Consider the following 26,038-nt stretch of genomic DNA (forward strand, 5'->3'; position numbering starts at 1 on the left):
CCGCAGCCCATCCCCATGGGGGTGAGTCGAGCCCCCCCCAGCTCCAAGGGCTGCGGGTCCCGCCCCGCCGTGACCGCTCTCACCGGGCAGGGAGGGGTCCGCAGTGTGCCGGGGGGGTGCTCCCCGGGTCGTGCGGGCCCCCCCTCCCCGCCGCACCACGCCCGGCCCGGGGCGGGGGTGTGTGGCAGTGGCAGTGTCGCCGTCGCCCCCCCCGCCCCCGCTCCCGCCGTGTCCCCGCCCGGCCCTGCCGCCGCTCCCGTCCCGGCCCTCCCTGGGCCGCCTCCAACTTCCCGGCCGGGGCTGCGGGCAGGCGGCGGCGATCCCGCTCCGCTCCCGGCTCCCTGCGGCCCCTGCCCGGGCCCGGCGGCGGCAGCAGCGGGAAGCAGCGGATGGCGGCGGGGGGCTGCGCGGGGGCAGCGGCGGCGGCGGGGCCCCCCCGGCGCTGGAAGCCGCAGCCCGGCCCGCGGCGGCGAAGGGGCGGGCGGCGCGGCCCGGCCCGGCGGTAGCGGAACCGGCGGTGAGTGCTCGGCGGGGGATGGGGGCGCATGGGGTGGGGGGGGCTGTCCCTGTCCCTGCATGTCCGTGCCCCCCCCCCCCCGCCCCTCTCCCCCTGTCGTCGCTGCCCCCTCCCCCTGGGTGCTTCCCGCACAAGTCGGCATCTGCCTCGCAGGTGCGGACCCTCGCCCCTGCCCCTCCCAGGCCACATAGGCCACAACAGAGCCCCCCCCGCACCGTGCAGGAGACCCCCCCCGGCTACGGCACAAAAGGGACCCTCCCCAGAGATGCCCCCACAAGAGAGACACCCCCCACGCCGAGAGAGGAGGGAGCCCTGGGCATAGAGACACTGCCCCCCCCCGACAGAGACAGCAGAGCCAGACCCCCTCGGCAGAGAGCCCCCCCGAGGGAACACCCTTCCGCCCCTTAGCAGGGACTGCCCCCCAGGACAGAGCAGACCCCCCCTAAGCGGGGGAGCCCCCTCCCTTAGGCACATCCCCCCAAGCCACACTGTCTCCCTCTCCTCCCAGCAGCAGAGCAAGGCACATCGCCCCCCCGGCAGGGCAAGGGACACCCCCCAGGGTGTGGGGAGGGTAGTGGGGGGTGTGGGGATGTCTCCCTGCCCCTGCCACCGTGGTTCATGGGGGTGTCACCTGCTCACAGGGTGGGGGCAGCCACCATGACTGGGCAGCTTTGGGCCTGGGGGGGGAGCATCGGAACAAGTTATTCATTAACCCCCGGGGGGCAAAGGGGACAAGATGCGAAGGGAGGTGGCAAGGGGTGGGGTGACAGGAGGCAGGGAGGGGCAGGGGGTGGGGGGCAAAGTGGGGTGCAGGAGACGAGAGGATGGGGGAAGGCGAGGGGGAGGGGACAGAGGGCTGGGGAGCAGAGGTGGAGGGGACCCAAGGTGGGGGAAGGACAGGGAGTGGTGGGACAGGGGCTGGGGGGGCCATGGAGTGGGTGCTGCCAGGGCAGGTTCTGGAGGGGGGCGACTCTCCTGCTCCCAGGGGCCTTACCCATGGGTGGGCACAGAGGGGGCGGCAGGGTGTGGGGGGGGTGATGCTGGGTGGGCAAACTCTGCTTGGGCAGCAGCTCCTGGTGGCAGGTGGGCGCCGGGGGGAGGGGAGGTTGTTTCCTCCTGGCTCCAATGGTCCTCACTGCCCCCCCCCCCCCCCGCGCAGCAGGTAGCCAGCATGGCTGACCCGAGCCACATCCAGTCCGCCGCCTCCAGGAGCATCCGTCCCTTCCGCTCCAGCGAGGAGTACCTGGAGGCCATGAAGGAGGACCTGGCCGAGTGGTTCAACACCCTCTACGACCTGGAGCTGCAGGCGGACACCTTCCTGGAGAGCCTGGAGACAGGCTGCCACCTCTGCCGCCACGCCAACAACGTCAACCGCACCGCCCGCGACTTCCAGCGCCGCCACCCGCAGGCGGCCGCCCGCATGCGCCTGCCCCACCACGAGGTGGTCTTCCAGGCCAAGAACGTGGTGCCAGGCTCCTTCATCGCCCGCGACAACGTCTCCAACTTCATCCAGTGGTGCCGGCAGGACCTGGGCATCCAGGACGTCCTCATGTTCGAGACCAACGACTTGGTGCTGAAGAAGAACGAGAAGAACTTTGTGCTCTGCTTGCTGGAGGTGGCCAGGAGGGGCTCCAAGTTCGGCATGCTGGCCCCCATGCTGATCCAGATGGAGGAGGAGATCGAGGAGGAGATGAGGGACCACATGGCCGGCGGTGCGCTGGGCAGGCGCCAGGAGAGCCGGGGGCAGCAGGCGGGCACCTACCCAGGCAGCGCTCGGCCCGTGGCGCTCTGCGACCTCAAGAACCTGGACGAGCTGGTGAGCTGCTGCCCGGGCATGGGGAGGGCATGGCTGGCAGCCCAGCGGGGAGGTCCTTTCTGTCCACGCAACGGGATGCCTGCCCACCCAGGGAGGTGCTGCGTGGGCCGTGGGAGGTCCCACCTGTCTTTATGGCTCCGGGGAGTCCTGTCTGTGCAGCCAGCAGGAGGCTTTATGGCCTGGGGGAGGTCCTCCCTGTCCACCCTGGGGGAGGTCCTTTCTCCACCCACCCAGGCTCTCCACGGCCTGTGGGATGTACTTCTCCACCCACCCTACCTGTCCCTCCGTGGCCTCTAAGAGGTTCTCTCCACTAACCCACCCAGGTCCTCAGTGGAGTGTGAGAAATCTCCTCTGCTCCCCCACCCAGGCTGTGGCCTGTGGAAGATCCTCTCTCCATCCACCCACCCAGGCTCTCCATGGCCCATCCTCTCTCCATCCACCCACCCAGGCTCTCCATGGCCCATCCTCTCTCCATCCATCTAACCAGGCTCTCCATGGCCCATCCTCTCTCCATCCATCTAACCAGGCTCTCCATGGCCCATCCTCTCTCCATCCACCCACCCAGGCTCTCCATGGCCCATCCTCTCTCCATCCATCTAACCAGGCTCTCCATGGCCCATCCTCTCTCCACCCACCCACCCAGGCTCTCCATGGCCCATCCTCTCTCCATCCATCTAACCAGGCTCTCCATGGCCCATCCTCTCTCCATCCATCTAACCAGGCTCTCCATGGCCCATCCTCTCTCCATCCATCTAACCAGGCTCTCCATGGCCCATCCTCTCTCCATCCATCTAACCAGGCTCTCCATGGCCCATCCTCTCTCCATCCATCTAACCAGGCTCTCCATGGCCCATCCTCTCTCCATCCATCTAACCAGGCTCTCCATGGCCCATCCTCTCTCCATCCATCTAACCAGGCTCTCCATGGCCCATCCTCTCTCCACCCACCCACCCAGGCTCTCCATGGCCCATCCTCTCTCCATCCATCTAACCAGGCTCTCCATGGCCCATCCTCTCTCCACCCATCTAACCAGGCTCTCCATGGCCCATCCTCTCTCCATCCATCTAACCAGGCTCTCCATGGCCCATCCTCTCTCCACCCACCCACCCACCCAGGCTCTCCATGGCCCATGGGAGGTCCTCTCCAGCCGCTCCCCCAGGCTCAGTGGAGCCTCCTGCCATCAGGAGCAGGGCTATTTTGGTGCCGTGGCTATAATGACAGGGAGGGACATGGGTGTCACCCCTGCCACTTCCTCCCCATGGCAGCAGCGGGGGGGGGACAGAGCAGTCCTCACCCCGGGACGCTGCTCCTGCCCTCCTCCTCCCAGCCCCTTGGCACGAGTGGCCATCAGCCGTGGGGACACTGCATGGCTCGGGATGTCAGGCAGGCTTGTTGGGGTGCCCTCTCCAGCAGGAGGGGCGCAGGGACCCCCCCAGCCCGGGGCCAGGAGGCTCAGGAGGGATTAAAGGCAGGCCGGGTGCAGGCCACGTCCCGCGTGTGAGGCAGGGATTAGTGCAGGGCCCGGGGGGGACACGGGGCTGGGCCGGGGGGGGGTTGCCCTCCCCTGACTCCCTAAGCTCAAAGCTGCTTTTTTTCAACTGAAACCCCAGTTCCTCATTCAGTTCTGCAGCCACCAGGCTGAGGGGCTGGGGGGTGTGTAGGGAACATCCTGCACCCACATTTCACACACTACAAAGTGTCCCCCCCCCCCGTGGACCCCCCCTCTCCCCTCCCCAGGCCCAGTGCTGCCAGCCCTGGCTGCATTTTTCCCAGCTGTGTAATTCCTCACCATTGGCTTTTATGGGCAGTGCTGGAGCTGAGGAGGAGCCAGAGGGGCCAGGTCCTGCCCAGCTTGTCCCCATGCCCCTCCACCCCAGCGGGATGGCAGCAGGGTCAGGACCCTCCCCCACCTCCCTTCTCCCCGTGCCTCGGTTTGCCGCACCCGGGTTGGGGCTGACCTGGTCACCCCGGATGGGAATCACAGCAGCCAGATCCTGCCCCAGCTGGACACCGCCACGGGCAGGGCTAAAGAAACAACTGAACAGCAGAAATGCATCAGATAGCCCCAAAATGTAAGGGGTAAGGCAGGGGGGGCAGTGCATCTGTGTCCAACTCGGAGCAGGGCAGGATGCAGCCGCGTCCCCGCGTCCCCCCTGTGGCTCCCAGCCTAATCCCTGACGTCAGCCTGGGCAGGGCAGCCCTCCCGGATCCAGCAGGCAGCTGGCAGGCAGGAGCGGGGCTGGAATGGAGTAGGAACAGGGCAGGAGCCAGGCAGGAGTGGAGCAGGAGTAGGAAGGGAGTGGGGCAGGAGTAGAGCAGGAATGGAGCAGGAGTAGGAAAGGAGTGGGGCAGCAGTAGAGAAGAAATGGGGCAGGAGCCAGGGAGGAGCAGGGCAGGAATAGGAAAGGAGGGGGGCAGGATCCAGGGAAGAGTAGGGCAGGAATGGTGCAGGAGTAGGAAAGGAGTGGGGCAGGAGTAGAGCAGGAATGGTGCAGGAGTAGGAAAGGAGTGGGGCAGGAGTAGAGCAGGAATGGGGCAGGAGCCAGGCAGGAGTGTGGGAGGAGTGGGGCAGGAGTAGGAGTGGAGCAGGAATGGGGCAGAAGCAGGGCAAGAGCAGGACAGGAATGAAGTAGAAGAAGGGCAGGCCAGGGGGCAAGAATGGAGTAGGAGTGGGGCAGGCAGCACAGCCATGGGGGGGTCACCTAGCAAGCCCCACACCTCCCCTCTGCTTTGCAGTGGTGTCAGGTGCTGAAGTTCAGGGTGGGAGGCAACACACAAAAAGAGGTTTTAACCTTTTCCTGCTGGGAGCTGTGGGGTGCTGGAGGGCCCTGCCCCATATCAGGATGCTTGGGAGGGGGACAAATCCCTGTGAAATGGGGGGGGGGGAGTTCTCCTCCTTCCCCATTTTGGGGCTGCTCTGAGCTCCCCACATCCTGGGGTCACAGGGTGGGTGGGCTCCATGTGTGGTGCCAGAGCAGAGCTGGTGGGAGCTGGAGAGTTGTGCCTGTTCTCAGCCTGCTCAGGGAGGGGCCAGCCATAGGAAGCCCCCCCTCGAGCCCCTCTCCCACAACGTGTGGGTGCTGTGGGTGCTTGAGGCTCCCACCCAAACCCACCCAGCAGGTACAGGCAGGAATGTAGCTGCCAGACTGGGTAGGGGTGACTGTGGGGGTCCCAAGCTCTACGTAGCCCACACCACGGTCACCTATCTCTAGGGGCCAGCCCTATAATGGGGGGGTCTGCACCCCACCAACCCCTTCCTTCTCTGCTGGCAGGTGCGGGAGATCCTGGGCTGCTGCTCCTGCCCCTCTCAGTTCCCCATGGTCAAGGTCTCGGAGGGTAAATACAAAGTGGGCGACTCCAACACCCTCATCTTCGTCCGAGTAAGAGCCACGGCCGCGTCTCACACCCCTCCCGACCCCACCCTACACCACACCCCCTCACCCCCCTCCTCCCCCTGGGGGACAGCAGGGACCCAGCCCGAAGGACACCAGAGTGGGGTGGGCCCCAAGCTGCTTCCCCACGAGATTGAGTCCAGCAGCAGCAGTTTGCAGATGGCACCAAGCTAGGAGCAGTGTGGAGCTGCTGGAGGGGAGCAGAGCCCTGCAGAGGGACCTGGCCAGGCTGGATGGGTGGGCAGAGGCCAAGGGGATGAGACTGAACAAGGCCAAGGGCAGGGTTCTGCACTTTGGCCACAACAACCCCAAGCAGCACTACAGGCTGGGGCCAGAGTGGCTGAGAGCAGCCAGGCAGAGAGGGCCCTGGAGGTGCTGGGAGAGAGGAGCTGAAGAGGAGGCAGCAGTGCCCAGGTGGGCAGCAGAGCCAATGGCATCCTGGGCTGGCTCAGGAGCAGTGTGGGCAGCAGGACAAGGGAGGTTCTTCTGCCCCTGTGCTCAGCACTGCTCAGGACACCCTTTGAGTGCTGTGTCCAGTTCTGGGCTCCTCCATTGCAGATGTGGAGGTGCTGGAAGGTGTTTGGAGAAGGGCAGCAAGACTGGGGAGGGGCCTGGGGCACAGCCCTGTGAGGAGAGGCTGAGGGAGCTGGGGGTGTGCAGCCTGCAGAAGAGGAGGCTCAGGGCAGAGCTCATTGCTGCCTGCAGCTGCCTGCAGGGAGGCTGTAGCCAGGTGGGGTTGGGCTCTGCTGCCAGGCAGACAGCACCAGAACAAGGGGACCCAGGCTCAAGCTGTGCCAGGGCAGGTCTAGGCTGGATGTGCGGAGGAAGTTCCTGGCAGGGAGAGTGATTGGCACTGGAATGGGCTGCCCAGGGAGGTGGTGGAGTTGCTGTGCCTGGAGGTGTTGCAGCCAAGCCTGGCTGGGGCACTTAGTGCCATGGTCTGGTTGGTTGGGCAGGGCTGGGTGCTAGGTTGGGCTGGCTGAGCTTGGAGCTCTCTGCTTCCAGCCCCTGACATTCTGTGACTCTCTGAAGGCTGCCAGGTGCTGCCAGGTGCCGTGGGGGTGGCAGTTTGGGTGACAGGCAGCGGGGTCTGTGCCACAGGTGCTGAGGAGCCATGTGATGGTGCGTGTGGGTGGCGGCTGGGACACACTGGAACATTACCTGGACAAGCATGACCCATGTCGCTGTGCCTCCCTCGGTGAGTTGTTCCCAGGCACACCCACTCGCTCTGCTCCACTGCTCACAGCTTGCTCTGGGGCTGCATTCTGGGGCTGCTTTCTCTCCGGGGCTGCACACTGGAGCTGCTTTCTCCCTGGGGCTGCTTTCTCTCTGGAGCTGCTTTCTGGAGCTGCTTTCTCTCTGGAGCTGCATTCTGGGGCTGCTTTCTCTCTGGGGCTGCTGTCTCCCTGGGGCTGCTTTCTCTCTGGAGCTGCTTTCTGGAGCTGCTTTCTCTCTGGAGCTGCACTCTGGGGCTGCTTTCTCTCTGGGGCTGCACACTGGAGCTGCTTTCTCCCTGGGGCTGCTTTCTCTCTGGAGCTGCTTTCTGGAGCTGCTTTCTCTGTGGAGCTGCACTCTGGGGTTGCTCTCTCCCTGGGGCTGCTGTCTCTCTGCAGCTGCTTTCTCCCTGAAGGTGCATACTGGAGCTGCTTTCTCCCTGGGGCTGCATTCTGGGGCTGCTTTCTCTCTGGAGCTGCATTCTGGGGCTGCTGTCTCCCTGGGGCTGCATTCTGGGGCTGCTTTCTCTCTGGGGCTGCTGCCTCCCTGGGGCTGCTTCCTTTCTCTCTGGAGCTGCACACTGGGGTTGCTTTCTCTCTGGAGCTGCATTCTGGGGCTGCTGTCTCTCTGCAGCTGCATTCTGGAGCTGCTTTCTCTCTGGAGCTGCATTCTGGGGCTGCTGCCTCCCTGGGGCTGCTTCCTTTCGCCCTGGAGCTGCACACTGGGGTTGCTTTCTCTCTGGAGCTGCATTCTGGGGCTGCTTCCTCCCTGGGGCTGGGCTGATCTGGCTGAAAAAGAGGGGAAAAAGTGGAGGAAAGACTACAAGAGTTGGGGCTCTGCAGCCTGGAGAAGAGAAGGCTTCCAGGAGAGCATGGAGTGTCCTTTCGATATCTGCAGGGGGCTACAGGAGGGCTGGGGAGGGACTGTTGACAAGGTCCTGTAATGAGAGGAGGAGGAGGAATGGGTTTGAAGTGGCAGAGGGGAGGTTGAAACTGGATGATAGGGAGAAGTGAGGGTGGTGAGAGCCTGGCACAGGGTGAGGATGGTGAGAGCCTGGCACAGGGTGAGGGAGGTGAGAGCCTGGCACAGGTTTCCCAGGGAGGTTGTGGAGCACAGAAGCACCCAACGTGATCAAAGATCACGTTGGGTGCTTCTGTGCTCCACAACCTCCCTGGAGGTGTTCAGGACCAGGCTGGATGAGGCCCTGAGCAACCTGTTCTAGCAGGAGGTGTCCCTGCCTATGGCAGGGGAGGTTGGAACTGGCTGAGCTCTGAGCTCCCTTCCAACCTAACCCATTCTGTGACTCTACGAAAGGTGAGTTTGGGGCCAGATGGGTTCCTGAGGAGGTCAGCACACAGCCTGGGGGTAGCTGGGCTGGCAGTGGCAGATGCCAACACTCTGCGGGGGTGGGGGGAGGGAGTGGTGAGGGGTTGCCCTCCTGACCTCTCGGCGCCTCCGTCTGCAGCTCACCGCCTGCCTCAAGCCCGCACTTCAGGCTTCTCCCCTCAGAAAGCAGCTCCTGGCAGCCTCTCCACACCCCCCCACGCCCTCAGCCCCAGCACCCCTCGCCGGCCCCGTGCCAGCGGCGCCTCTGCAGGCGGCACACTCAGGTAGGTCACCCACGGATGCTGCTGGGGAGGGGGGCACAGTCCCTCGGTGCGTGGCCCCTGGTGTGGGGCTGAGGCCTGGTGCCCTGCAGCCTCTGTCGGTGTGCAGCAGCCTGCAGGGTGTGTGGGGGGGGGGCGGGTGCAGGCAGGCAGGGGGGGCTGGGCCCTGGGGATGCGAGGCTGCGGGGGCAGGGGGGGCATGGGGGTGCACCGGAGGGGCGGAGCGGGGGGAACGGGCGGTGGAAGGGAGGTGTGGAACTGGAGGGAGTCGGTGCGCCCTGGGGGTGCCTTCGGGGGGGCCCTGGGGATGCCCTGGGTGTGCCCTGGGGGAGTGCCCTGGGGGGGTGCCCTGGGAGTGCCCTGGGAGTGCCTTGGGAGTGCCCTGGGGGGGCCCTGGGTGCGCCCTGGGGGAGTGCCCTGGGGGAGTGCCCTGGGGGTGCCTTGGGTGCGCCCTGGGGGTGCCCTAGGGGGGTGCCCTTGGGGAGTGCCCTGGGGGGGCCCTGGGGGGGTGCCCTGGGGGAGTGCCCTGGGAGTGCCTTGGGTGCGCTCTGGGGGGGTGCCCTTGGGGAGTGCCCTGGGTGTGCCCTGGGGGGGCCCTGGGGGAGTGCCCTGGGGGTGCCCTGGGGGTGCCCTGCCGCTCCCAGCGCCCCCCACGCCCTGCTCTCCCTTCCCGCCGCCCCCAGGCCCCGGGAGCAGCCCCGCGCCCGCCGCTGCTCGGGCGACAGCGACTCCTCGGGCTGCTCGGCGCAGAGCGGCCCCGCAGCGCCCGGCCGGGACGGGCCCCCCCCGGCCCCGCTCCGCCCCCGCGACCCCTCCCGGGGGGGGCTCCCGCCGCAGGCCGCGCGCGCGGAGGAGCGCGGCCGCTCCCGCGTGCCCAGCCCCCGCGCGGCGCCGCGGGCGCGCAGCCAGGGCCGCCCCGGGCCGGGGCCGCCGCCGCCGCCGCCGCCGCTGCTGCTCATCCGCCGCCGCCACGGGCAGCACTCGTGGACGCGGGCCGAGCCCGGCAGCCGCCCCGCCAGCCCCGCCCGCGGCCGCGCCCCCGCGCCGCGCCGCGCCTCGCTGCAGGAGGGCGGCAAGGAGTGGCGGGGGGCCGAGAGCCAGCACGGCGGCGGCGGCGGCGGCGAGGCCCTGGAGCGGGAGCTGGAGGAGCTGGGCCGGCGGCTGCGGGCCCCGCTGCGGCTGGAGCCCGGCCAGGAGCAGCAGCTCTTCCGCCGGCTGGAGGAGGAGTTCCTGGCCAACACCCGCATGATGCAGGAGATGGAGGACCGGGACCGGGACCGGGACCGGGAGGGGCCCCCTGCGCCCCCGCCGCCCCCCGGCGCCGCCGACTCGGCCTACTGCTCCTCTTCGTCCTCCTCGTCCTCCCTCAACGTCTTCGGCAAGGACGGGCGCCGGAGCGGCAACGGCGCCGGTCCCCCGCCGGCGGCGGCCCCCGAGGCGCCGGACGGTGGTCGGCGGGCGGCGCTCTCCAGCTCCTCGGACGAGAGCAGCTGCTTCCCGGCCTCCTGGGACGCCAGGGAGCCGCGGGGCGGCCCCGAGTCCGACACCGACTGGGCGCCGGGGGACGACGAGCTGGCAGAGGAGCTCCCCGCCGCGCCCCACGGCCCCGCTGCGGTCCCCGAGCCGGTGCCTCCCGCCCCCGCGCCCTCGCCGCGCCCCTGCGCCAAGCCCCGGCTGGACACGCAGCCCCACAAGAAGCCGTCCAGGATCCCCACGCCGCGGGGCTACGGGGCAGCCCCGCGGGCCCCCGGCAGCAGCAGCCCCCCCAAGCCCTGGGGGGCTCTGCAGAGTGTCCTCTCCTCCTTCCTGGAGCCCGCCTGGGCCCCGCGGGAGCGTGGGGGGCTGGATGAAGACGCCTGGCCGTGAGGTGCCCAGCTGCGTGGCCACGGGTGGCAAGCAGGACGGGGGAGAAGCCCCCCAGCATCCCCTGGGGACACCACGGAGCTGCTGGTGGAGATGGCACCCGCGTGGAGAGGCCTCGCCCGGGTGACGGGCACTGCCCTGGGGCGGCTGCGGAGCTCCTTCACCTGGGGACAGTTGGCACTTGGGGTTGGGCCCTGCAAAGGAGCCCCCAGTGCCAGGCAGGCACAAAGAGAGCTCAGGCTGCGGGGGGGAGCGGCCCCGCGGAGGGCGGCCGGAGGGCGGCCGTGGTGCCGGTGGCTGGAGCAGGCAGCTGTGTCTTGGGCACCTGGGGGCAGAGCTGGAGAGCAGGGAGCTCTTCTCGTCCCATCTGTGTCTTCACCCCTCCACACTCCTTTTCCTCTGCTCCGTGGATGCCTTCGTGTCCTCTTGTCAGCATCTTCTCTTCTTGCCCTTCCTGTCCCCCCCTCTGTCTCCTCTCCGCAGCTCGGCGGCTTGGGGACGTGCAGGCTGCTGTCACAAGCTGTGCTTCAGGGCAAGGGGGGGGCAGCTCTCCCTCTCCAGCCCCCTCAGCAGCTGGCTGCAGTGCTGGCCACAGCCTGTGTTCACATCCCCGACAAAAGGCTGGGCTTGGAGGTGCCCACCCAGGCCACGGTGGTGCCCTGCCCTGCCCCCCGGCCCCGCATGTCTCCCCAAGCCAGTAAAGACCACCAGAGCTGAGCCCACTGCCTCCAGTCCTCTGTCCTGGGGGTGCAAGACCCTCTGAGGGAGGTGGGACCTGCCAAGGGGGAGGGATGTGAGAACCCCGCGGGAGGAAGGCTCTGGGGCAGCTGGCAGGGGTGGGAACACACAGGAGAGCCAGGGTGAGGGTAGGGTCCAGGGTTCTGCACCCCACGGCAGCCACAGGGACCCCTCAGCTGCATCTAAGACCCCTGCAGGTGCCCAAAGCTCTTAGAGCTGCCTGGAGACCAAAGTGCCCTGTGAGCAAGAGCTGTTTGCCCCAGGAGCACCGTGACTGAGGGAGCCCTTGGCAGGCTGGGAGGCACCACCGGGGGTGGACCTGCTGAGGTTGGCTTCAGGGGTCCCAAAGCAGTGTGGCCACTGTGGGTACCTGCCCTGCATTTCCCCGGGAGCAGTGCCAGTACCCTGCAGGCTGTCCCAGAACAGTGCCAGGCCCCAAAGCAGGACTGGCAACCCACCCATGGGGTCTCCTGCAGCAGGGCTGGTGCCTTGGACCCCCGTGGGGTGCCCCACAGCAATGCCAAGGCCCTGTGGGGCATTGGGGAGCTGGACTGGTGCCCCATGGTGTGTGCTGGAGCAGTACCAGTCCTGCAGGAGGTGCCCCAGAGTGGTACAAGTTCCCAGTGACAGTGATTGTGCCCAGCAGGGTGCCTGGCAGGAGCGCTGCTGCCCCTCCCTACTGAGCATGTCCCTCAAGCCCAGCAGGGGTGCAGGCTCTGGGAGGGGTCCCTGTGCCCCCTCAGCACGGCACCCCACGGCCCAGTGTGGGCTGCTCCTCACCCTCCTGCTGACCATCCTGGCCCTGGTGCCTTGGCACATGCCCAGCGCTGGGGAATTTGCTGCCTCAGGCCTTGCCGAGCCAGAGGCCAAGGTCAGCAGGACCTGCAGGGGACCTTTATCTGCGGGCTGGGGGCAGGGCACTGCCGGGAGGAAGCCCACAGCATCCTGCTTCCCAAGGGAGCACCGCGGCCCCGGCACGGAGCCCCCTCTGCCTGTGACACGGAGTCAGACAAGCGAGCAGGCTGGCAGAGAGCTCCAAGCTCCAACAGTCCAACCTAGCACCCAGCCCTGCCCAACCAACCAGACCATGGCACTAAGTGCCCCAGCCAGGCTTGGCTTCAACACCTCCAGCCACAGCCACTCCATCACCTCCCTGGGCAGCCCATTCCAGTGCCAATCACTCTCTCTGCCACCTTCCTAACAACATCCAGTCTGAACCTCCCCTGGCACAGCTTGAGCCTGGGTCCCCTTCTTCTTTCCCTGTCTGCCTGGCAGCAGAGCCCAACCCCACCAGGCAGCTGCAGGCAGCAGTGAGCTCTGCCCTGAGCCTCCTCTGCTGCAGGCTGCACCCCCCCAGCTCCCTCAGCCTCTCCTCACAGGGCTGTGCTCCAGGCCCCTCCCCAGCCTTGCTGCCCTTCTCCAAACACCTTCCAGCACCTCCACATCTGCAATGCAGGAGCCCAGAACTGGACACAGCACTGCAGATGTGGCCTGAGCAGTGCTGAGCACAGGGGCAGAAGAACCTCCCTTGTCCTGCTGCCCACACTGCTCCTGAGCCAGCCCAGGATGCCATTGGCTCTGCTGCCCACCTGGGCACTCTGCTGCCTCATCTGCAGCTGCTCTCTGCCAGCACCCCCAGGGCCCTCTCTGCCTGGCTGCTCTCAGCCACTCCTTCCCCAGCCTGTAGCTGCTTGGGGTTGTTGTGGCCCAAGTGTGGAGCTCTGCCCTTGGCCTGCACGCAGCTGGCCCTGCCCTGACTGAACAGCACTGAGCAGCAGGAGGTTGGGACTTTATATATTAGAGATTTCCTGCACCAAACACTGGTAGGTGTGTGTGGGGGGGACCCATGGCTTTATTTTGGGAGGATGGGGGGAAGGGGGAAAGTGGCACCCCAAGGGAAGGTGGCACCTCCTCTCTGGCACCCATGGGTGACAGCATGGAGCAGAAGGAGCTGTGGGGCTGGGAGTTGATGCTTGAAACCCTTACAGACTCTGTCTGGGGCTGGAAAAGTCCTTTTGGGGTTGGTTTGGGTTTGGTTTTGGGGGGGGGGGTTTCCTGCACTTTGAAGTACAGCCTCAAATTTGAGATCCTGGAGGCCTCCTCTTTGGAAGCAGCTCCCACGGGGAGGAGACCTTCTCCAGAGGGCTGGGAGCTGACCCACAGTGCTCCTGAACCAGGGCAAAAACAGACCCCAGAGAGAGGCAAAAGCCTGGGGGAAGGAAGAAACCAAATCTGTGTCCCACCTGCTCTGTCCCCAAATCCAGGGGGGGAATCATCTGCAGCCAGAGCCACCCAATCCCACAGCACTTTGGGTCCCCAAAAGAGGCTCAGCATGAGCCCAGGGCTGCTGAAGCCTCCAGCAGACCCCTCCCCAGGCAGCAGGGAGGGGGAGTGCTGCAGGGCAGGAGGGAAGCAGCTCCCTAAAAACCAAGCAGTGGGAGGGATGCAGAGGGAGGAACAGGACTCCTGGAGGTGGGGGACAGCACCGGCGAGGACACTGCATCACACACACCCATTGCTACAGGGATGCAGGGACAGGCTGGGACCCCTCCCCCTGCCCTCCTCTGCTCCTCCCAGCCCCACTGCAGGGGGGGAGCAGCACCGCAGATGGGAGCTTCAGCTCCGTTTCTGGGGCCCCGGGGCTGGTCGGGAGTCAGCAGGGAGGAGAAAGGAGACATGCACATGGGTCCTGCCCCCGGGAGGAGAGGAGGAGGAGGAGGGGCTGCTGCTGCACCTCAGTTCTTCAGGATGGTGTCATAGGCTTGGTAGATGTACTGGGACACCTCTGGTGCTCGGCATTTCAGGGACAGCTGCGGGGAGAGAGGAGGGGGGAGAGGGTCATGGCACTTCGCCCCCTACCAGCGAGCCACCAGCCCCGAAGCACAAAGCCCTGCATGCTGCAGCGGCCCTCGGGGCTCCTGTAGTGCCTTCTTGTAGCCAGCCCAAAGGCATCGAGGCCCCTGAGCACCCTCCCTGGGCTGCTGGAGCTCCCTCCCCCCCCGGAGAGACAGCCACATGCAGCACAGGCAGGGGGGCAGCAGGGCAGGCAGAGGCACAGGCAGCAGCTCCTGGGGTAGCTGGAGGGTGAAAGGTTCCCCCCCAGGCATCTTCCTCTCCCAAGCAGCAGGAGGCCCCTCCGGGGATTGCTCAGCAATTAAACATTGAACGGCCCCGAACTCAATTAGCTTCGAAGCCCAAAGGGACAGCTCCGGGAGGAATCCTCCGGGATCAGGACTGGCAGCTCTCCTCATCCCAAGGGAACCAAGGAGGGAGGCAGGAACACCCCAACCCTCCAAACCTTCCCCTAGGATCAGGATTTGCAGCTCTCCTCATCCCAGGCAAGCCAAGGAGGGTCAGGGTGTTCCCACCTCCCTCCAAACCTTCCCCTAGGATCAGGATTTGCAGCTTGCCTCCTGCCAGGCAAGCCAAGGAGGGTGGTGAGAACACCCTGACCCTCCAAAGCATTCCCTTAGGATTAGGCTTTGCAGCTCTCCCCATCCCAAAGGGGCCAAGGAAGGAGGTGGGCACACCTGAACCCTCCACAAACGTCCACTCTGACAGAGCTCTGGCACCAGCCTCATGGCAGTGCCACCAAAGAGAGGCAGCACGAGACACACAGGCAGCTGGCAGGCCAAGGCAGGCAGGAGGGGGGAGGAGCAGGCAGCCAGAGCCCAAAGCCAGGGTGAAAACCATTCTGCTAACCTCCAGGTCCTGCAGCAGCAGGCAGGCCGGCGTGGGCAGCGGGCACGGAGACACAGAGAGGTGAGTCAAGGTGGCACAGCTGATGGCAACCCAGAGGAACCCGCTGCCAGGGAGGGGGTGGGCAAGGGGCTGGGTCTAGCAGGATCTGGGGATGCCTCATGCCCAGTCTGAGGGCTGAGCTCTGCAGCTGCTCAGGACACAGGCAGAGCTGGGCATGCCCCACGAAAGGGGGCTGAGCTGGGACCTCTCTGCTTCTTGTCACTGCCACCACGGTGCACCAGCAGAGAAGAAATGCTGCTGCACAGCCCAGCACAGTCCACATCTGACCCTCCCCGTGTGAGAGAGACACCAGCACTGGCACTGACAGCACCCTGGGTTTGGGGGGGTTAGGTCCCACCACCGCAGATGTGCCAAGGGATCACCCCAAGCTCTGGGCACAGAGCAGGGAAGGCAGTGTGGGCAGCAGGGCGGGCAGGGGGCAGGCAGGAGAAGGCTGTACCGTGAAGCTGGGGTTGCTGGGCTGGATCCTGAGCTCTGCCAGCACCCAGATGCCGTTGGTGAGCTTCAGGGACTGGTAGAGCATGTCCTGGCCCTCCACGTTCCTCTTGGCGATGGTGAAGATGTTGCTGCCCTGGAGCTTGCTGCTGACAGCATCTGCAGATGGGGGGAGGGGAGAGCTGCTGCTCCGTGCAGGGCACTGGGCTGCCCACCAGCTCCTGGCTCCAGCTCCTCCCCTCATGCCTCCCAGGACAGCCAAACCCCAGGCAGGGAGGAGAGGGCCTCCATTCACCCTGGCTCCCAGGTCCTCCCCAGGGGCTCCTGGCTCCACAAAGGCCTGCTCGCTGCTGCCAGCAGGACTGAAAGGACTTGGCTGTTCCTACTGGGGCTCTGCAACGTCCTACTTGGCACCAGGTCTCCTGGAGAAGGAGCTGGAAGGTGAGCAGGTGCCAAGGAGCCTGCTCCTGGCTCCTGCTCACTCTGCCCCTGGGGCTGGCCAAGACAGGCTGAGCAGCAGCAGGGCTGCATGACTCAGTTCAGCTCCTCTGCAGCACGACTGACGCCAGGGTGGACAGAGGACCTGTGCTCAGCAACAGGGATGGACCCAGCAGGCAGAGAGCCTCCGAAGCTGCCAAGCTTCTCCAAGGGCAAGCACAGCAGCAGCCGCCCGCTGGAGAGGAGGCGAGCAGAGAGCTCTGCTGCCCCTGCAGCCCGGGCGGGGGAGCTGAGCTGCTCAGCAGGCAGCAGCAGCGCTGGCTCCTCCCCGCGGCTCCCACCCACCTGCGCTGAGGGTGCAGTCCTTGATCTGGAACTGGGCCTCGTTCTCGTTGGGGATGTCCTTCCAAGTGGCCAGGAACATCTGACGCTCTGCAGCCAGGAGGCAAAGCAACACCCTCAGGAGGCTCCCCAGGGCGGCCCAGCGCAGGGCCCATGCTGCCACATCACTGCTGGGCACCCTGCCCTGCTGCCACCCCTCCTCCAGCAGCCTCCGGAGACCAGCAGCAGCAAAGCCATCTGCTGGGGGGGTCAGGAAGCTACGGTGGCACTGGGGAGAGGCTGGAGAGTGCCTGGGCTAAGGCAGAAGAAGCAGAGAGTGAAGCTCTCCCTGGCACAGCTTGGCAACGACCACATCCCTGTCTGCTCCAAGTCACCAGAGGCATCTGGCTCCCAACTCCATCCCCAGGCCTGGAAGGTGGTCAGCAGGATTTCAGGGGGTAGGATGGCACCTAAGAGCCCAGGGGCAGAAGGCACAGCCCCCCCAGCCCCCCAGCTCACCCATCTTGCCGTCCTCCACGAAGAGGATGTGCAGTGGGTACAGGGTGCTGAAGTAGAAGACATCAATGTTGTTTTTCACTGCCACCTGGAGTGCAAAGGACACGGAGGGGGTCAGCAGCTCTGCTCCACAGCAGCTGAGTGGTTCCCAGAGGGATTCCCAAAGCATCCCAACCCCATCCCTCTTGAGCTGGGCATCACCCCACGAGCACCAGAGGCAGGGATCTGGCAGCTACCTGCAGTGTGCAGGGCAAGAGGAGCTGCCAGGGCTGCGTCCCCTCAGCCTTCTCTCCCAGCTCCCTCCTGGGACTGCAGCTCCACCTCCCCCCTGTGCTGGGACCCTGGCAGCAGAGGCTTGGCCAGGGCTCAGCTCTGCTGCTGCCAGTGAGGGCCCTGCAGGGTCCACAGAGGAAGGCTGTGTGGGGCTGGACGGCAGTGAGCTCCAGCAGCAGAGCTGAGCGCTTCTCCTGCCTGCTTCCTGCCATCACACGCCCCGGGGGCTCCTCCTGCCCCTGCTGGGACCCCCCCAGGCCTTTCCCCACCTGGAGGTTGTTCAGAGGATCCATCTTCATGACAGAGCCGACAGTGTTCAGCGGGAGGGAGATCTCCACAGACTGGTTGGGGGCGAGGGGGGCGTGGACCTGAAGGGGAGCTGCTGGGGCTAGCCCAAAGCTGGAGAGACACCCAAGGAGGTCAAGGAAGGGTCAAGCTCACACAGTCACAGACACAGCCAGGCTGGCACAGCCCCTCAGGAGCACCAAGTCCAACCTGGAACCCTACTCGACAAGATTCACCTTCAACCATCTCCCCAAGCACCACATCCAAACCTCCCTGAAACACAGCCAGGCTGGGTGACTGCACCACCTCCCTGGGCAGCTCATTCCAGTCCCTGACCACCTCCCTGGGCAGCTCATTCCAGTGCCTGACCACTCTCTCCAGGGAAAAGTTCCTCCTACTGCCCAATCTAAACCTCCCCAGCCTCAGCTTGAGGCCATTCCCTCCTTGTCCTGTCTCCAGTTCCTGTGAGCAGAGCCCAGCAGCAGCCTCTCCACAATGTCCCTGCAGGTAGCTGTAGGCAGCACTCAGGTCTGCCCTCAGCCTCCTCTTCTTCAGGCTAAAAATCTCCTCAGACTTCAGATCCCCACCAGGATCATTCTCCAGCCCCACCTCAGCAGCATCCCCTCTCATCTTGCTGCCTCTGCCCAGCCCAGGACCAGGCTGGCTGCTGCTTTGCCCAGCCTGGGGCACCCCCAGGCAGCTCCATGGTTCCCCCTTTCCTCCCAGGCATTCTTACAGCATTCCTCAGCCCCATCCCTGTGGTGTCCCTCACACAGGAAGCATCACTTCAGGAGGACAAATAAAGGACCCCAGGCTCACAGGATGCCAAGGGCTGGAATGGACCCAAAGAGCTCACTGAGTCCAGCCCCCTGCCAGAGCAGGACCACACAACCCAGCTCAGGGCACACAGCAACACAGCCAGACAGGCCTGGGAAGGCTGCACACAAGGAGACTCCACAGCCTCTCTGGGCAGCCTGTGCCAGGGCTCTGGGACCCTGCCAGGCAAGAAGACCTTGTGCTGAGCTGCAACCTCCTGTGCTGCAGCTTCCATCCACTGCTGCTTGTCCTAGCCCAGGGAGCAGTGAGCAGAGCCTGTCCCCCCCTCCTGACCCCCAGCCCTCAGACAGTTATAGACATTGCTTAGATCCTCTCTCAGTCTTCTCCACACTCAGCAGCCCCAGGTCCTTCAGCCTCTCCTCACCAGGCAGTGCTGCAGTGCCCTCATCATCCTCACAGCCCTTCCTTGGACTCTCTCCAGCAGATCCCTGTCCCTCTTCAACAGAGGAGCCCAGAGCTGGTTGGGTGGTCAGAGCCCAGAGCCTCCTCAGGCAACTTCTTAGAGGCCTTGGTTTGATGTTCATCACCACCACAGCCATCAGAGACAGAAGCATCATCACGAGAGGCTCTGCCCAACCCATTTCCCAGCCCCTTGGCTGCACAGCTGCCCCCAGGGGGGAGCCCCAGCCCAGGGGGGACCTCACCTGTTGCGGTTGAACTGGATGGCAAAGTCAGACATGACCTGCAGGGCCTTGTTAGTCAGCACCAGGTCCATGGAGATGGAGCCCACCTGCCTGCTGAAGGTGCCAGAGATCTCCAGCCCCTTGGCTTTCATGGCAGGGAGCCAGACCTGGGGTGAGGAGACACAAACCACCTGGAGCTGTACCCCAAATAAAGCCTTTTTGGGGCTTCCACCACCCTTTGAGTGGTGCCCAGGGACAGGGCAAGGGGCACTGGGCACAAACTGGGACCCAGCAGGTTCCATCTGAACCTTGCTTGGTGTGAGGGTGCTGGAGGCCTGGGGCAGGCTGCCCAGAGAGGTTGTGGAGTCTCCTCTGCAGAGCTTCCAACCTCCCCTGGCCACTGTGCTCCTGGGCAAGCTGCTGTGGGTGCCCTGCTTTGGCAGGGGCCTGGACTGGCTGATGCCCAGAGGTCCCATCCAGCCCTCACCACGCTGGCAGGCTGGCATTTGGTGCTCCCTAGCTGGGCAGAGCCACAGAGGGAGTTTAAACCAAGGCTGTGCCACAGCTACCAACACAAGGCACAGGCACAGCTGGTGCCAGCCCAGCCAGAGCTGCAGGATGCTGCTCCGGGGTTCTCCAAACATCTCCCCACGACAGCCCTGCCCTCTGCTTGGCTCCCTGTGCCACCCTGGGGAGCACACTGACCAGTCTAAGCTCTGCCAGCAACCAGCACGGGGGAGGGGGGGTCCCACTCACCGTTTTGGGGGCCACATAGGACCCTGACAGGGTCCCCACCCCACCGGTGAGGTCGAAGAGGTCTCCCAGGCCAAGGGGTGCCCCGAGGTTGGGTGCTGGTGCAAAGGTGCCACCAATGCCTCCACCCATCTGTGGGAGAAAAAGGAGTGAGTGATGGGGAGGACCCTGGGGCAGGGTGGAGGAGGAGGAGAAGGAGGAGGAGGAGGATGCAGAGAGCTGAGGAGCACTCACAGAAGGGCTGCCTCCCACATCGCTTCGCAGCTGCAACAGAAGAAAGGGGCATCAGCAGGGGCAGGGGCTGGCACACCACGGGCACAGGGGGCCCCAAAAAAGGTCCTCTCAAGGGCACTCCAAAAGCAGAGAGCCCTCAAGGGCACTGCAACAGCACCAGGGAGAGCCAGCATGGGCCCAGAGTCAGCAGGCCTCCAGCTGCAGCAGCCCCGAGCCTGGCGTGAGACCCAACAGCAGCTGTCTGGGGCCTGGCTGTCCCCAGAGGGGGGCAAAGTGCCACTGGGGCACCAAAGTGGAGCCCTCAGCCTGCAGGAGGCGGGGGCAGGGGTGGGCATGGTGCAGGGGGCTGAGGCAGGTCCATACCCCTTCCGACTCGTCGCCCATCTCCAAGCAGAAGCAGGCAGGGTGCAGAGGAGAGGCAGGCACATGCAGAGGCAAGCCAGGAGAGCAGAGGCAGAACCACACCAGAGAGAGGAGAGGAGAGAAGAGAAGAGCAGGAGGGAAGAGAGGTTAGTCCCTTCAGGCTGCCATTCAGGCAGCTGGCTGCCCATGGCTGCCCTGGAGCCAGGGGACAGAGCATGACCAGGGCCTTGTCCCACCCCCTGCGCTCAGCACCTGCCTGGCACCAAACCCTGGCAGCCCACAGAGAGCCAGGGCAGCACTGGGGGGCTGAGGGACCAGGAGAGACCCCCCCCACTGCCCCTCCTGGGGAGGGGATCTGCACTGTGTGAGGGGAAACACCAAACTCTTCTCCTTAGAGACACCCAGCAGCAGTGGTGCCAGCCAGAGCCTTCCAGCCCTCATTCCTGGGCTTGCATTCCCAGCAGGACAATCCAGCACCTCCTCATCTCCTGCTGCCAAGGCACCCCACGGGCTGGCAGGGGGCACAGCTCAGCCCAGCCCCGCAGCAGGCAGCTGTGGGGTTCAGAGGGGTTACCAGAGCCAACCTGCAGCAGGAGCATCTGCCAGACCCCAGGTGCCCCGAGGGAAGGTGCCCAGGGGCACCAACCCCTGCCCTGCCCCAGCTGTCTGGGGGGCCAGGCCAGAGGAGGGTGCATCACTCCTCTGGCCTCAGCAGCTGAAGAAGCCAAGGAGCAACCTGCCCAGAGGGCTGAGGCAGTTGGGGCTCTTCAGTGGGGCAAGGAGAAGGCTCCGAGGAGACCTTCTTGTGGCCTCCCAGTACCTGCAGGGGGCCACAGGAAAGCTGGGGAGGGACTTGGGAGGCTGCCAGGTAGTGACAGGCCTGTGGGCATGCAGCACAGCTGGGAATGGGGAGACCCAGCCTGGAAGAAGTTCTTCACTGGGAGGGTGCTGGGAGCCTGGCACAGGTTGCCGGGGAGGTGCTGGGAGCCTCATCCCAGCCTCATCCTCCAGCGGGAGGTGTCCCTGCCCACGGCAGGGGGCTGCAGCTGCCTGACCCCCGAGGAGCCTTCCAGCCCTGCCGGCTCTGTGGTCCCTGGGCACACAAAGGCACCCCCCGGAGCTGCCAGGCCCCCGCGGGGGCTGTGACCTACCAGGGCGTCCAGGCCACCTCCCAGCAGGTCCACGGCGCCCATCTGCAGGGGGGCGGCGACGGGGGCGCCGCTGACGGGGGGGGCCAGGTCGAGGTTGAGCAGGTCGCCCAGCAGGTCGCCCTGGGTGGGGATGACTGCAGGCTGCTCGGCCGCCCCCGCGGGCGCCTCCGGGCTCTCGGCGCTCTCGCTCCTGCGGGGGAGGCAAGGCAGGGCTGGGAGGTGCGGGGCAGCTCCGGGGGGGCAGGAGAGAGCCCGCAGGGCTCCAGCCCCCGACACCCCCAGCCGGCAAGCTCGGCAGGGGCGGGATGGGAGAGCAGGCAGCGAACTGGGTACAAGGCAGAGGTCAGAGAGTGGCGCTCAGGGGTGCCAGGGCCAGCTGGGAAGCTGTAACCAGTGGAGTCCCCCAGGGATCAGTGCTGGGCCCGGTGCTGTTCAACATCTTCACCAATGCCACTGCCGAGGGCACAGACAGAGGCTGCTCAGCAGGTTTGCTGCTGACACCAAGCTGGGAGGCTTGGCTGAGGCAGCTGCAGGCTGTGCTGCCATCCAGCCAGAACTGGGCAGGCAGAGCTGGGCACAGAGGAACCAAAGGAGGTTCAGCAAGGCCAAGTGCAGAGTCCTGCCCCTGGGGAGGGAGAATAAACTGCCCCAGGACAGGCTGGGAGGTGACTGCTGGAGAGCAGCCCCAAGGAGAGGGACCTGGGGGTGCTGGGGGAGAACATCCATGGGCAGCAATGTGCCCTGGGGCCAAGAGGCCAATGGGGTCCTGGGGGGCATTGAGCAGAGTGTGCCCAGCAGATCCAGGGACGTTCTCCTGCCCCTCTGCTCTGCCCTGCTGAGACCTCATCTTGAGCACTGCCTTCAGTTTTGGGCTCCCCCATTTGAAGAGGGACAGGAACTGCTGGAGAGTGTCCAAGGGAGGGCTGTGAGGATGATGAGGGGACTGCAGCACTGCCTGGTGAGGAGAGGCTGAGGGCCCTGGGGCTGCTGAGTGTGGAGAAGACTGAGAGGGGATTGAAGCAATGTCTGTAACTATCTGAGGGCTGGGGGCCAGGAGGGGGGACAGGCTCTGCTCACTGCTGCCTGGGCTAGGACAAGCAGCAATGGATGGAAGCTGCAGCACAGGAGGTTGCAGCTCAGCACAAGGGCAACTTCTTGCCTGGCAGGGTCCCAGAGCCCTGGCACAGGCTGCCCAGAGAGGCTGTGGAGTCTCCTTGTGTGGAGCCTTCCCAGGCCTGTCTGGATGTGTTGCTGTGTGCCCTGAGCTGGGTTGTGTGGTCCTGCTCTGGCAGGGGTTGGACTCAGTGAGCTCTTTGGGTCCCTCCCAGCCCCTGGCATCCTGTGAGCATGGATGCACTGCTCTCCTGTGAACCCTGACAGGCTTCAGACAGCTCCCGACACATTCCCATTGGGATCACCACTGAGGCCTGAGGTTGATCTCTCAGCCTCCTAAGGACACCACTGAGTTGTGTCAGGGCAGTGGTGATGCCCCCGAGCTGGGCACTGGTGAGGCTGCATCTCAAATCCTGGGGTCAGTTTTGGGCCACTAAGTCCAAGGACAGAGTGATTGGCATTGGCATGGTCTGCCCAGGGAGGTGGTGGAGCCATCCCTGGAGGTGTCCAAGCAAAGCCTGCATGGGGCACTTAGTGCCATGGTCTGGTTGATTGGATGGGGCTGGGGGATAGGTTGGGCTGGCTGAGCTTGGAGCTCTCTTCCAGCCTGGGTGATTCTGTGATCCTGAGGAGGACATGGAGCTGCTGGAGCAGCCACCAAACACCTCCTCTGGGAAGCCCAATCCCCATCAGAGCAGCACCTGTGGGCCAGGGGTTTCCATCCCTCCAAACCCTTCCTTGGCTTGCATTCCCAGGAGGACAAACCCAGCCCAGCCCCGGGGGTACTCACGACCCGGTCCGGGGGGGCAGGCTCTTGTGCACCACTCCCCTGCTGCCCTCCACGAAGGCGCTGGGGGGCTTGTGGTAGACCGAGGCCAGGGTGCCGATGTAGCAGATGAGCTCGTCCAGCAGGGTGGGCTCGATCAGGTCTGTCTCCTCCGAGATGAGAGGCTTCTCGGCCAGCACCACCTCCTTGGCCGCCACCGGGTCGGTGGACAGCAGCCGCCAGTAGATGTAGCCTCGGTCCCGCAGGTCAGGGTTGTCCGAGTCCTGCGCAGGCACCGCGCTCAGCGCCGGCACCGCGGGCCCGGGCACAGCCTGCCCACAGCGGCGGGCACCTGCACAGCAGCCTGGCACAGCCTGCCCACAGCGGCGGGCACCTGCACAGCAGCCTGGCACGGCCTGCCCACAGCTGCGGGCACCTGCACAGCAGCCTGGCACGGCCTGCCCACAGCTGCGGGCACCTGCACAGCAGCCTGGCACGGCCTGCCCACAGCGGCGGGCACCTGCACAGCAGCCTGGCACGGCCTGCCCACAGCGGCGGGCACCTGCACAGCAGCCTGGCACGGCCTGCCCACAGCTGCGGGCACCTGCACAGCAGCCTGGCACGGCCTGCCCACAGCTGCGGGCACCTGCACAGCAGCCTGGCACGGCCTGCCCACAGCTGCGGGCACCTGCACAGCAGCCTGGCACGGCCTGCCCACAGCGGCGGGCACCTGCACAGCAGCTTGGCACGGCCTGCCCACAGCTGCGGGCACCTGCACAGCAGCCTGGCACGGCCTGCCCACAGCTGCGGGCACCTGCACAGCAGCCTGGCACGGCCTGCCCACAGCTGCGGGCACCTGCACAGCAGCCTGGCACGGCCTGCCCACAGCTGCGGGCACCTGCACAGCAGCCTGGCACGGCCTGCCCACAGCTGCGGGCACCTGCACAGCAGCCTGGCACGGCCTGCCCACAGCTGCGGGCACCTGCACAGCAGCCTGGCACAGCCTGCCCACAGCGGCGGGCACCTGCACAGCAGCCTGGCACGGCCTGCCCACAGCGGCGGGCACCTGCACAGCAGCCTGGCACGGCCTGCCCACAGCGGCGGGCACCTGCACAGCAGCCTGGCACAGCCTGCCCACAGCTGCGGCCACCTGCACAGCAGCCTGGCACGGCCTGCCCACAGCTGCGGGCACCTGCACAGCAGCCTGGCACGGCCTGCCCACAGCTCAAGCCTTGCTGTAGAGGGAGTGATGAGGCTGCACCTCAAATCCTGGGGTCAGTTTTGGGTCCCTCAATTCAGGAGGGACACTGAGGGGCTGAAGTAGGCCCAGAGAAGGGCAAGGAGGCTGGGGAAGGGTCTGGAGAGCAGAGCTGGGCAGGGGCAGCTGAGGGAGCTGGGGGGGAGTTCAGCCTGGAGGCTGAGGGGAGACCTCCTGGCTCTCTGCAGCTCCCTGCAAAGAGACTGGAGCCAGGTGGGGTTTGTCTCTATCCCAAGGAACAAGAGACAGGACAAAAGGAAATGGCCTCAGGGGAGGCTTAGGTTGGACCCGAAGAACAATTTGTTCCCCACAAGGGTGGTCAAAGCCTGGAAGAGGCTGCCCAGGGCAGTGGTGGAGTCCCTGGTTCCCAGGAGGGTTTCACAGCCCTGCAGGTGTGATGCTTGGTGGTGCCCTGGCAGTGCTGGGTTAGTGCTTGGAAGACCTTCAAGATCTCTTCTAACCACACACCTCCACCAGCCTATTTCTGTCCCATGTCTGCTGCACAGAGGCTACACCACCCTCAGCCCCCTGTGCCACGGGTGACAGTGGCTCACTCCCTAGGATGTAAAAGATCAGCTCTGCCAGGGTTAAGCTCCAATCATCTGCCTCCTGCCACCTGCCCCTGCCCCAGAGTGGGAGCTGAAGCTCTCTGCCCACGCTGCAGCTGTCACCCACCTGTGTGGCCAAGCTCAGCACCTGCTGCACCAGCTCCTGGGTCTCGGTGGGCTTCTTCAGGAACAGCTTCACGATGGCTGTCAGCAGCTGCAGCTGAACCTGTGGGCAGACAGGCAGGGATAGGCACAGACAGACAGACAGCGCCTCTGCTGGGCAAGAACAGGTGAACTACCCCCACAGCTGCTGCCAGGACCTAGCCCCCATTCGAGGGAGCAAGCACATGGGGACAGCTGCAGTGGTGGTGACAAGTGTCAGGACACTCTGCATGGCTCCCAGCCAGGGCCGCAGGCCTGGCAAGCTGATTACTGCACCCTCAGCCCTCCAGAGGCACAGGCTGACACAGGGCAAGGTCCTGGCACTAGGTCACATCATCCCACAGATTCCACTTGATTCTACTTCATTCCATCCTACTCCATTCTGCTCCATCCCATTCCATTCCACTTGATTCTATTCCATTCTATCCCAATCCATTCCACTTGATTCTATTGCATTCCATCCTACTCCATTCTACTCCATCCCATTCCACTTGATTCTATTGCATTCCATCCTACTCCATCCCATTCCATTCCACTTGATTCTATTCCATTCTATCCCATTCCACTCGATTCTATTGCATTCCATCCTAGTCCATTCTATTCTAATCAATTCTATTCCATTCCATCCCATTCCATTCTAATCAATTCTATTCCATTCCATCCCATTCCATTCTAATCAATTCTATTGCATTCCATCCTACTCCATTCTACACCATTCTATTCTATTCCATTCTATCCCTTTCCATTCCACTTGATTCTATTCTATTCCATCCCATCCTACTCCATTCCATCCCATCCCATTCTATTCGACTCTATTCCATTCTACCCCTTTTCATTCCACTTGATTCTATCCCTTTCCATTCCACTTCATTCTATTCCATTCCACTCCATTCTATTCCATCCCATCCCATTCTGTCCTATCCTACTCTACCCCATTCCACTCCTGGTGGCATCCCACGGGCCCCATTCTCCACCCAAAGCTGCCCTGCAAAGCAATCACCCTCTGGACCCCACCAGAGCAACATGGGCTGGGCGCAAGCTTTGGCACAGCA

At 64.9% G+C, this 26,038-nt stretch overlaps 2 protein-coding genes and 1 non-coding gene across 7 annotated transcripts in view; 1 reads left to right on the plus strand and 2 right to left on the minus strand.

Annotated features, from left to right (window-relative positions):
• The first annotated feature begins 76 nt into the window (after positions 1–76).
• GAS2L1 (growth arrest specific 2 like 1) lies at positions 77–11,127 on the plus strand. Of its 3 annotated transcripts, none has more exons than XM_064168291.1 (6): positions 77–517; positions 1,677–2,333; positions 5,606–5,713; positions 6,827–6,923; positions 8,406–8,550; positions 9,231–11,127. In XM_064168291.1, the coding sequence occupies exons 2-6, from the start codon at positions 1,689–1,691 to the stop codon at positions 10,411–10,413; spliced, it is 2,178 nt and encodes a 725-aa protein (XP_064024361.1). In that variant the 5' UTR covers positions 77–517; positions 1,677–1,688; the 3' UTR covers positions 10,414–11,127. The 3 variants fall into 3 exon arrangements, with proteins under 3 accessions (XP_064024361.1, XP_064024360.1, XP_064024359.1); XM_064168289.1 differs by having other exon boundaries at positions 421–517; positions 1,680–2,333; XM_064168290.1 differs by lacking the exon at positions 5,606–5,713 and having other exon boundaries at positions 409–517.
• Positions 11,128–12,972: 1,845 nt separating this feature from the next.
• AP1B1 (adaptor related protein complex 1 subunit beta 1) overlaps positions 12,973–26,038 on the minus strand; it is a 28,839-nt gene continuing 15,773 nt past the window's right edge. The window contains exons 12-23 of one of the 3 annotated variants that reach the window (XM_064168283.1): positions 24,952–25,050; positions 23,043–23,302; positions 21,140–21,329; positions 19,989–20,009; positions 19,626–19,655; positions 19,395–19,523; positions 18,660–18,805; positions 17,163–17,292; positions 16,624–16,708; positions 16,129–16,215; positions 15,350–15,504; positions 12,973–13,958 (exon numbers count right to left, since the gene is read on the minus strand). In XM_064168283.1, the coding sequence (XP_064024353.1) occupies positions 13,884–13,958; positions 15,350–15,504; positions 16,129–16,215; positions 16,624–16,708; positions 17,163–17,292; positions 18,660–18,805; positions 19,395–19,523; positions 19,626–19,655; positions 19,989–20,009; positions 21,140–21,329; positions 23,043–23,302; positions 24,952–25,050 (1,407 nt within the window). In that variant the 3' untranslated portion in view covers positions 12,973–13,883. The remainder of the gene's footprint in view (positions 13,959–15,349; positions 15,505–16,128; positions 16,216–16,623; positions 16,709–17,162; positions 17,293–18,659; positions 18,806–19,394; positions 19,524–19,625; positions 19,656–19,988; positions 20,010–21,139; positions 21,330–23,042; positions 23,303–24,951; positions 25,051–26,038) is intronic. The other 2 variants (XM_064168284.1, XM_064168285.1) reach the window with 2 other exon arrangements.
• Positions 18,488–18,592, minus strand: LOC135189090 (small nucleolar RNA SNORD125). Its single transcript, XR_010307921.1, has one exon. It is a non-coding gene; the product is annotated as a small nucleolar RNA SNORD125 (small nucleolar RNA).

The sequence above is a fragment of the Pogoniulus pusillus genome, chromosome 30 (genome assembly GCF_015220805.1).
Source record: "Pogoniulus pusillus isolate bPogPus1 chromosome 30, bPogPus1.pri, whole genome shotgun sequence".
In the NCBI taxonomy this organism is placed as follows: Eukaryota; Metazoa; Chordata; class Aves; order Piciformes; family Lybiidae; genus Pogoniulus; species Pogoniulus pusillus.

Bases quoted from the DNA above. Each gene is read 5' to 3' on its own strand.
- GAS2L1 (XM_064168291.1), top strand. From the start codon at position 1,689: ATGGCTGACCCGAGCCACATCCAGTCCGCCGCCTCCAGGAGCATCCGT. The intron at 2,334-5,605 runs GTGAGCTGCTGC...CTCTGCTGGCAG, and splicing joins TCAAGAACCTGGACGAGCTG to GTGCGGGAGATCCTGGGCTG. The intron at 6,924-8,405 runs GTGAGTTGTTCC...CTCCGTCTGCAG, and splicing joins ATGTCGCTGTGCCTCCCTCG to CTCACCGCCTGCCTCAAGCC.